The sequence below is a fragment of the Saccostrea cucullata genome, unplaced genomic scaffold, assembly GCF_032062105.1.
Source record: "Saccostrea cucullata isolate Sc308-1 unplaced genomic scaffold, CSIRO_AGI_Scuc_v1 ctg6147, whole genome shotgun sequence".
Lineage (NCBI taxonomy): Eukaryota > Metazoa > Mollusca > Bivalvia > Ostreida > Ostreidae > Saccostrea > Saccostrea cuccullata.
The window spans coordinates 25,466-36,296 of record NW_026928934.1 but is presented as its reverse complement, the minus strand read 5'-3'; the positions used below and the strand labels follow the sequence as shown (position 1 = coordinate 36,296).

The 10,831-nt window shown below is 33.5% G+C and overlaps 1 protein-coding gene across 1 annotated transcript; it reads right to left on the bottom strand.

The window, feature by feature from the left end:
* Positions 1 to 5,737: 5,737 nt before the first annotated feature.
* On the bottom strand, positions 5,738 to 7,702 carry LOC134279299 (uncharacterized). The gene is made up of 4 exons (XM_062761661.1): positions 7,567 to 7,702; positions 7,067 to 7,321; positions 6,563 to 6,698; positions 5,738 to 5,771 (listed from the first exon to the last, which is right to left on the bottom strand). Exons 1-4 carry the CDS (start codon positions 7,670 to 7,672, stop codon positions 5,738 to 5,740), a joined length of 531 nt encoding a protein of 176 aa, XP_062617645.1. The 5' UTR covers positions 7,673 to 7,702.
* Positions 7,703 to 10,831: the final 3,129 nt, after the last annotated feature.

The following is a 10,831-nucleotide window of genomic DNA, read 5'->3' as shown; positions in this document are numbered from 1 at the left end:
CATTGAAATGTGGTGAAATGTGGTGGTGACACAGCCCACTTGAAAAAATATTAGGCCTATATTATTAAATTACAATTTTGTATAATTCCTTTTACCACCTAATTATATAAACACAAAATATAGATGTATGCGATTTACAAATCAAAATATAAATCGGGATCGAAAATCGAACGCATTTCAAAATGGCGCCATAACACTGTGTGGGAAGACGTAACCATTTTTCACATAAAAATTAAAAGTTCAATCGAATAATAAGCACATCGTAAATAATTGTGCATTACTGTACTGTGCTTGATATATAGTAAGCCTATATTATGCGTGCCTGTAGGTTTTGATTTTATAAGATAGCATTTCAACCGACTTTCAAACTTCGTGAACAAACAAAAAATATACAGTAAGTCATGCGAGAATATTTTATAATTTCTAGACTCCCAAATATTGATTGATTTCATCATTTAACTGTATTTATATTATGTATATGATGTTCTTGTAAATAAACAACGAAAATTTTCAAAATTAATATTTTATGCATTTTTCCTGTACTCCGGATTCTGTCTAAACCGGCCAAATTTTATGGAACCGGCGGTAGCCGGTTTGGACAAATTATACTGTATTAAATTATAAGAAATTGATTATTGGTATACAACATGTATAACTATATCATTCATCACATTTAAATTTCATTGAATACAAACACCTGTTATGCATGTTTTTCTGTAACATATATTAGCTGGATGTAAACATGCAGTTATCAAAATCTTTTTTTTTTTGCTTTGGTATTATTATTATTAGAAACAGCACAATAACAGTTTCTTTAATAAAGCTAGTAATTAAACTTAATTAGCACAATCATAAAGGATGGATGAAAATAATGGAAAGGATCTTTGCAAGCCAAGAATTTTTTGTCTGTTTTCCTTGCCACAAACTGTTGGCAGCTAGTTTTCACCACTAAACTGTGGACAACATAAGCAACACCTTCTGGAGGACTATAAATGTTAATAACTCTGGTTTTAGGCCAACCAGTTCATAGTTATTGTAGTTTGGTATCCATTATATACAAGAAATGAAGATTGACACAGTAACAGATATGGAAGGACTATGAAAGATAAATAACAGTGTATCAAAAAACAAAAGTAATAAGCTGAGAATGTAATGTTTGCGTGTTTACAAGAAAACTGTCGGATTAACAAAATGTTTAAAGATGATGTTCTCGATCCTTTTTTTTTTAATGAAATAATTCAACATGAAAGCTGTTCTCTCATTGCTTCCAAGGGTCTAGCTTAGAATAAACAAGGTATAAGCCAGCTTTACATAGTGTGTGGCATACATAATCTGTCAAGAGTTTGTAGTAAGTAAAGCAGCTAGACCAACAAGAGGCCCATGAGCCACATCACTCACCTGAGCACTAAGGGTAGGAAAAAGTAGAAAATGGTTTTTTATTGTAAAGTTTAAATCCAAAAGTAGTCCCATGACCAATCATGGATTTGCTATTTTTTAGAAAATGATTTTTAAAGAATGTTCCTATATATATATCTTTGAAAACTTTGGTCGGCCATTTTGGCCCCACCTTACCCTCGGGGGTCATGATTTGAACAAACTTGAATCCACACTACCTGAGCATGCTTCCATATAAATATGATGAATTATGGCTTTGTCATTCTTGAGAAGATTTTTAAAGAGTTTTCCTATATATTTCTATGTAAAACTTTGGTCTGCCATTTTGGCCCCGCCCTACCCCCGGGGGTCATGACTTGAACAAACTTGAATATACACTACCTGAGCATGCTTCCATATATATATGATGAATTATGGCTTTGTCATTATTGAGAAGAAGATTTTTAAAGAATTTTCCTATATATTTCTATGTAAAACTTTGGTCAGCCATTTTGGCCCCGTCCTACCCCCGGGGGTCATGATTTGAACAAATTTGAATCTACACTACCTGAGCATGCTTCCATATATATATGATGAATTATGGCTTTGTCATTCTTGAGAAGAAGATTTTTAAGGAAATTTCCTATATATTTCTATGTAAAACTTTGGTCGGCCATTTTGGCCCCGTCCTAACCCCGGGGGTCATGATTTGAACAAACTTGAATCTACACTACCTGAGCATGCTTCCATATAAATATGATGAATTATGGCTTTGTCATTCTTGAGAAGAAGATTTTTAAAGAATTTTCCTATATATTTCTATGTAAAACTTTGGTCGGCCATTTCGGCCCCGCCCTACCCCCGGGGGTCACGATTTGAACAAATTTGAATCTACACTACCTGAGCATGCTTCCATATAAATATGATGAATTATGGCTTTGTCATTCTTGAGAAGAAGATTTTTAAAGAATTTTCCTATATATTTCTATGTAAAACTTTGGTCGGCCATTTTGGCCCCGCCCTACCCCCGGGGGTCACGATTTGAACAAATTTGAATCTACACTACCTGAGCATGCTTCCATATAAATATGATGAATTATGGCTTTGTCATTCTTGAGAAGAAGATTTTTAAAGAATTTTCCTATATATTTCTATGTAAAACTTTGGTCGGCCATTTTGGCCCCGCCCTACCCCCGGGGGTCATGATTTGAACAAACTTGAATATACACTACCTGAGAATGTTTCTCCATAAGTTTCATCTTTCCTGGCACAGTGGTTATTGAGAAGAAGATTTTTAAAATATGCCACCAAATTTTCATTTATTCCCAATTATCTCCCCCTGAATGAGGGCGTGGCCTTTCATTTGAACAAACTTGAATCCCCTTCATCCAAGGATACTTTGTGGCAAGTTTGGTTGAAATTGGCCCAGCGGTTCTTGAGAAGAAGTCGAAAATGTGAAAAGTTTACAGACGGACAGACAGCTAGACAGACGGACGCCGGACAAAATGTGATCAGAAAAGCTCACTTGAGCTTTCAGCTCAGGTGAACTAAAAACCCTTGGCTTGCCAAAATGACTGGAAAGAGATTTAAAAACCAAAAATTGTGTCTTGACAGAATGAATAAGGTTGAGGATATTTTGTGAATATCGATCTGTATTTTAAAGGAACTAATGAATATTTGAATTGAAATAAAAGCTATGTATTGCAGGTTTGAAGTTTCTAAGGACAGAACTTGATATTTATCACCTTGCACACTTCCATGAGATATTTCATGGAAATCTGTCTAGATTGAATGTATCAGGAAACACCTTTATGGATGTTCAAAAACTAGAATTACGTTTTTTAAATGACATTTAGTTTTCAGATGTTATATGTCATAATTGTCATCATCTGAGGAAAAAGAAAAGACTTCATAAAACATATTATTTAGGAAATAACATGCAGTCTGAAAAGTTTTTAAAATTAATTTAGATAAATCTCATCTGATGCATTCATTTAAACCTTACAATAAGTACACATGTACTTGGTCCTCTAAATCTTCTTCCAAAGGACTCTCCCTTTATTCATAAAAAATATCAATCATAAATATTTAGATTTATATAATAATTGTATGCCAAAAATTTAGTTATCTAATCTTTCCAAACATACACCAAATAGAGAGGATTTATTTCAACCTTATTTTTTTATATATATATATCAGATATGCATGCACACCTACTGGTCCCCAAACTAGAAAGTATATATACATACATGCATAGCTGCAGCATTATCTGTGTGCAAAGGAACATTCAATGGAACCTCACATAGAAAGTATAATTTAAAAGAAAAAAAAATCTTTAATGTAATATGTGCTGACTTAAAACTGTGCTTTTCATCTTACACTATGTAGCTCTAAATGCTAGTATTATATATAAAGAAGTTATTAGCAACCACCCCCTTTCCTTTTGCAGGTGCCCTATATTGATCAGTCTGTGCATCCAACAGTGTATCGGAATTTTGAACTCAAGTCTTAATTACAATAAAATCATCTCAAGAAATGGCTCGAAAAAAGATTAAGTCAGGTGCATTTTCACCCCTGTCAACACGCGATCGGCAACGCGGATGCGATCGGCAACGCGGATAGCTAAACTCAACTACATGAGGAAGATGAGGTTAAATAAAACATTATTTTGTCCTATTTCCTCGCAATTATCCTTCAACATTTCTAACTTTTTAAATGCTACTAGAAATGTTCAACACCATAAAAGTCCCCTACGCATTAAAAATCACCATATATTATGTTAAAGTTAAGTTTTCCTTGAACATGACTGCCCTAACGTGACACATGAAGCTCGTTTAAGTGGTATTTCTTACCTTATTACGTATACCCGACAGCCCAAAAGGCACATTTGCATTGTAAATAGGTAAATCATAAATTTTAAATCCGATTTGAAGTTCTTCATCAAATAGAAAGCGTTGAAATAACGGTTTGAAGTGAACACATGCCAAACGTTTTGGCGATCGGCAACGACTCTATATGCGATCGTACAACAAAGAAAATATGATAAACATGCGATCGTGCAACTTGAAATTTATAAAATACTTTTAATGAAATAAAGTAATAGATAGCCATGTGGTATGGGTGGAAAGTCTGTCGAAATAGAACGAGATACCAAAATTTGATGTTCGAGAGAGAAAGAGCGAATTTTTCTGACGTTCTTGTATATTAGTTGAATAATGTCCGTTTTTTAAGAGAACAAAATTTAAACTCCATGGAACCCTAAAACTTGATATTATTTGATTATTGTTTAAAACAGATACCTATAGAGTGTTATAGGACCGAATTTTATCAATATAGAAAAAAAGGTTTTATTGTCTATGATCACAGGTGCTTGAGGACAGGAACCTCCCCCCCCCCCCCTTTTCGATATAGATCCCTGGGCTTTTTCGATTTTTTTCTCATAAAAAATCTTTCATTACCACATTTGTGATAAGATCTATACCAGCAAATCGAAAAATTACCTAAAACAAATGTTCTATTAAATTTACCCTACATTCTCTATATAAAAATTTTTATATATAGAGAGGGTAGATATTTTTATAAAATGTAAGTTTAAGCAAATATCCTGAATTGATAGGATAGATTATATCACAAATGTGTCATTCATATAAATTATAATTTATGTGAAAAAATTCTAACAGGCCTGGGGGTCTATATTGGGGGGGGGGGGGGGGGGGGGGAGGGGGTTCCTGTCCTCAAGTACCTGTGTCTATGATATGGCAGTTCAATTACAGGAGTTGGCATACATATCAAAAACTGTATTTTTTTCCAGAAAATAAAAAAGATATGTATTAATACTATAAAAATAACGATCAAAGGAATTTGCATACCTACATGTAGCATCTTTACCGAATATTTTCAGTAAATGTTTTCAGTAAAAATGTGTTGTACACGCACGTAATAATATAACAGCATTATGTATTACATGATATATTTTAATTTACTGAAAACTGTTACCGGTATTATTATGAGTATTATTTTTTCTAATTAATTGCCAATTTTAACATCATGCACGTACATGTACATTGTAGAATCGGGGATGGGGTGGAGTGAAAACTTTACTTTCATAGGCGTCGGAAGCAAATTAAAGGGGGGCTAATTTGAAATGGGGGGCTAAACCAATAGACTGGTTGTCCCCCTTCTGCAGTATATAGTCAAATCCGGGTAAGGCAGATGGTATTTTTTTGGATAAAATTTGGTTGTTCAAGAACTTGAATCATAACACCCCCTCCCTCCATCCCACACAACACATTTCCGAAATTGAATTTTGAGTTTAGAAAATGTTCCTTTACTTACACTTTGCATGATAAACCATCTAAGATATTTAAGGGTTCTTGGGAGGAGGGGGAGGGGTGACACTGTTATGAATATTGAGGTAAAATTTCTACTTTACATTTTTGTTAGCCATCAAACTCTTTTTCAATTGTATCTCTTTAATCTACGTAGTTAATTTCAATTTTCTATATTGATGTAGGACAATTTTAAGAGTTAAAAAGTTACATAACAATGACTGATTGCCTAATTTAAATGTAAAATATCTACTGTATATCAAAATAAACTTTTTGACAACAAAATTCTCTGATTTGTGCTATTCTTATTTCGTGTGTTGTACGATCGCTATTTCTATGTTGTACGATCGCTTCATAAAAAGATAATGTTGTTGACGATCGCCTCGCGGTTGTCAAATTTTCCAGTTAAAATTTGTTTTAAGATAATGTATGTGGTTTTAATTTTAAAATCATTTAGTTATACTTCCAAGAACCGTTACGTAACAAAAGCAGCAAATGTTCTAAGGTAATAACAACAATAAACTATTTCAAAGCATGAAAATTTGATATTTTGAACAATGTCGATTTGATCGGTAGCATTTGCACAGAAACTGTGAAACAAATTTACTCTCGGTAAATCCTAAACTGTAGATAATTATCTAAACTAAATGTTTGCTAATTTTATTTTCAGCAGGTTACACCCCAGCACATACAAAATTATTCAAATTTACCCCCTACAATACTTTCTTCTTCAATGTTTTGATCTGCGTTGCCGATCGCATCCGCGTTGCTGATCGCGCGTTGACAGGGGTGATTTTGAGTAGGTCAGTAAATAACTGCATAGCGGTACATTTTTTTTTTATTTTAAGCCGTGTACTTACCTGGTCTCAGCAATGACAGTAACATTGATGTTGCCCTTGTTTTTGTAAGCGCCCATTTCCCAGGAGCAGGACAGAGAATGGTCCCAGTCGTACAGTACACACCAAAAGTCACTGTCATTTACAGGCTGTAGGGGGTCTGAAGAATATAGATATATACTGAATGGAAAGTACATTCATCACAGAAAATTTGATCTTGAATCAAAGATGTTAAATTTATCTTAAATTTTCTTCAATAATCAGAAACTAAATTCATTTAAAAACAATCTAATTAAAATTAGACTTCTCAAAATTGTAAATTTATTTGTCATATATATCCCTTTGATGAGTGACAAATAGATTTAAAAGGTCTAATTTTAACAATCTATGTTCAAAAAACAGAATTAATAATGCTTCCTTGATGTTGAAAAACATAATCATTCAATTTCAGCAAATAATTCATGAAAAGTTAGAATTGATAGCTTACACCATACTAAAACCTTTGATAAACATAAAAATAATTCTTACACTCAACCTCTACATAGGAGGATCCAACTTTTTTGTCATTTTTGTAACAATAGTAGACACCCTGGTCTTCAAAGTCTGTGATAACCTTCCTTAGTAGGATGGTGTTTTTTCCCTGATGTTCCATGAATTCTGATTGGTCCACATTATCGTTACTAAATGTAAACATCAGGAAGTGGGGACTGCTATCTTCTTCGATTGTACAATTCAATACCAAAGTGGATCCTTTTGTTACGTAAACATTTAATGGGTTGACTTCTGATTAAAAAAAAAAGTTATAAAGAAATAGAAAAATATTCCTTAATAAAGTGAACATGGTAAATACTTGACTTTAATACAAATGTAATTAAAGCACTCCCATTTAGAGATGGTTCACAGAGATTTTTTTTTTATATCTTTTCCAAGCAATATAATGTAATATTATATCTATTTATGAAATAGTTAAGGCTCTTAACTGCATTAAAAACATTTTATATATTCTCCTTTCATTATCAATAGCCTACCTCCACAGTTACAGCAGTTGTAAATACAAGAGTAAGGCTTAGGATTGTGCATTACCAGGAGATTCAGAAAAGTAAACCAAAACAGAGGCTGACAAAACAGATCCATTTTGACACATTCCACAAATCCTGCTTTATCCCTGAAAACAAGCAGTCCTTTTCATTTCCAAATGAAATTAAGAAGCAAAAAAAAAAATCTTTTTAGAAGATGAGTACCTAAACCAAATCAGACAAAGCAGGCAGAGACTGGTAAATAAGAAATACTACATGTATATGTTACGACTGACTCATAGTGAGCTGGTATTGTGCAAACAATTACATCAAGCAAGGTTACAAAAGTCAGCAAAACAAAAAATGTGACTGGCTTATGTAAACTGTTTCAATATGATGTCTTTGGAGATTGTCGTATCAAAAGTGATCTATAAATCTAAGACTTTAAGTCTCATTTTATGCTTGTTTAAAAATGAATATGATTACAAGTTAGACAACAGTAAAGTGAGTGCATGTCACACAGTCACTTGTTTCTATTAAGCTAAGGCCCATCCCCTTCATAATTTTACACAGTGGTAAAAATTAGTAGGAGGTACATCCCTGAATATGAACACATGCCTGTGGTATTCAGTCCTACTTACCAAATATTGTGGCTCAGAACTTGTGTACATGTACATATCAGTTACATATATAAATAATTATCTGGTTTATTCCTCCTTTTTATGTCTTTTTCTATTAAATCATGCAAGTCTTTCTCTCTTGAATGTATTTATAGTGTACTAGAGGTACTGTGAGCAATGAGCTCACTGAATGATACCCCCGCCTCCCATATGGTTATAATGGCAAAGTCCATGATTTGCTTTGGCCGGGAAACCCAAAATTTGTGTCGGATCAAAAAGTAAAATAGGAGGTACACATTTGGCAATATGTAATAAAGATTCTGTGAAAGTTTCATTAAATTTCACTCAGTGGTATAAGAGGAGTTGCGGATAAGAGATGGGTACCCCAAAGCATAACAGAAAGATGGACGGACGGACGTACTGATTACAGTACTTTTCAAGTGGGGGGTATAATTACATGTACATGCTTATGATGTGTTTCTGTATTTAGCAAGATGATGCAAGTCACCCCACAGGGGCTTGCTCCTGGTGTGTTATAATTATTTAGTTAAACCAGAAGTCTCTGTCGAGACTGAAGCTCTACTGGTTTGTACTTATAGCAAAGGAAGAGAAAAGTACTTAAGCAGTTGGAAATTGAAACTTTTCAACAGCAATAAATAGAATAATGATCCTTGATTAAGTCTCTTTATGTTCTTAGTGCAGTCTACTTGCATGCCACATTTATATTATAATCAGACTAAAATTGTATTTGGAGTAGCATTTTGAAAGAATTTCACAGAAATTTCTATTTTTAGTAACTACGGCAACACCGTTCATCGAAATCAAAAACTGATACACAGAATTATGTATCTTATTGTAGTCTACTTGTGTGCCAAGTTATATTGAAATCAGACTAAAACTGTAGAAGGAGTAGCATTTTGAAAGAATTTCACAGAAATCTTTATTTTTAGTAACCACGGCAACACCGTTCATCAAAATCAAAAACTGATACACAGAATTATGTATCTTATTGTAGTCTACTTGTGTGCCAAGTTATACTGAAATCAGACTAAAACTGTAGAAGGAGTAGCATTTTGAAAGAATTTCACAGAAATTTCTATTTTTAGTAACAACGGCAACACCGTTCATCAAAATCAAAAACCGATACACAGAATTATGTATCTTAGTGTAGTCTACTTGTGTGCCAAGTTATATTGAAATCAGACTAAAACTGTACAAGGAGTAGCATTTTAAAAGAATTTCACAGAAATTTCTATTTTTAGTAACCACGGCAACACCGTTCATCGAAATCAAAAACCGATAAAAAGAATTATGTATCTTATTGTAGTCTACTTGTGTGCCAAGTTATACTGAAATCAGACTAAAACTGTAGGAGGAGTAGCATTTTGAAAGAATTTCACAGAAATTTCTATTTTTAGTAACCAAGGCAACACTGTTCATCGAAATCAAAACCCGATATACAGAATTATGTATCTTAGTGTAGTCTACTTGTGTGCCAAGTTATATTGAAATCAGACTAAAACTGTAGAAGGAGTAGCATTTTGAAAGAATTTCACAGAAATTTCTATTTTTAGTAACCACGGCAACACCCTTCATCGAAATCAAAAACCGATACACAGAATTATGTATCTTAGTGTAGTCTACTTGTGTGCCAAGTTACATTGAAATCAGACTAAAACTGTAGAAGGAGTAGCATTTTGAAAGAATTTCACAGAAATTTCTATTTTTAGTAACCACGGCAACACCGTTCATCGAAATCAAAAACCGATAAACAGAATTATGTATCTTAGTGTAGTCTACTTGTGTGCCAAGTTATATTGAAATCAGACCAAAACTGTAGGAGGAGTAGCATTTTGAAAAATTGTTTACAGACAGACAGACGGACAGACAGACAGACAGACGGACGGACGACGGACGCATTACTATCGCATAAACTCTTCTGGTCTCTGACCAGTAGAGCTAAAAATCATATATGGTAATAATAAAACTGCACAAGGGAGGATGCCATTTTGGACCCCTTCCTTGCTTCAACCTCTGTTTTCGTTATATTTTGCCGCATTTTAGACTAAAAATAATCCAAAAGCGCTTGTTAGGACAGTTGATATGGACAGAAAGTGAAAGTAACCTCAGCATTTTACATTCGAATACGGAATTATAACATGGTTTTTATCAAATTTATAATTAGCAGCTAGTTGTTTAAAATAGTAGAAAAACCCTGAAGTTTTCGAATATGTTTTCGCTTTCTGTCCATATCAACTGTCCTAATGTCAGTGTGTTTGAATTATTTTTAGTCTGAAATGTGTATTATAGAGGCTCCAATGGGAAAATTCAAGCATAAGGTCTTAGAAGAATCATTACATATGATAGATCCGAGGCGGTGAGTGAGTAAAATGCGGCAAAATATAATGAAAACAGAGTTTGAAGCGAGGAAGGGGTCCAAAATGGCGTCCTCCCTTGTGTAGTTTTATTATTACTGTAGATGATTTTTAAAATAAATAATTAGACATGCAGGGAGCAAGCCCCTGTGGTCACCCATTTATTTAAGCAGACATTCTATATTCCAAACAATCAACATATTTTTACTAGATAATCTATTCGTTCTTAAAAATGTATGCATATAAGCTATCTATAAATACAATAAAACAATTTCTTTTATT

What these genes read in the sequence shown, in the direction of transcription:
- LOC134279299 (XM_062761661.1), bottom strand. Translation starts at nt 7,672, where the DNA reads ATGGATCTGTTTTGTCAGCCTCTGTTTTGGTTTACTTTTCTGAATCTC. An exon ending in CAACTGCTGTAACTGTGGAG is followed by an intron (nt 7,322 to 7,566) that starts GTAGGCTATTGA and finishes TTTTTTAATCAG; the next exon opens with AAGTCAACCCATTAAATGTT. An exon ending in CTCCTATGTAGAGGTTGAGT is followed by an intron (nt 6,699 to 7,066) that starts GTAAGAATTATT and finishes TATATTCTTCAG; the next exon opens with ACCCCCTACAGCCTGTAAAT.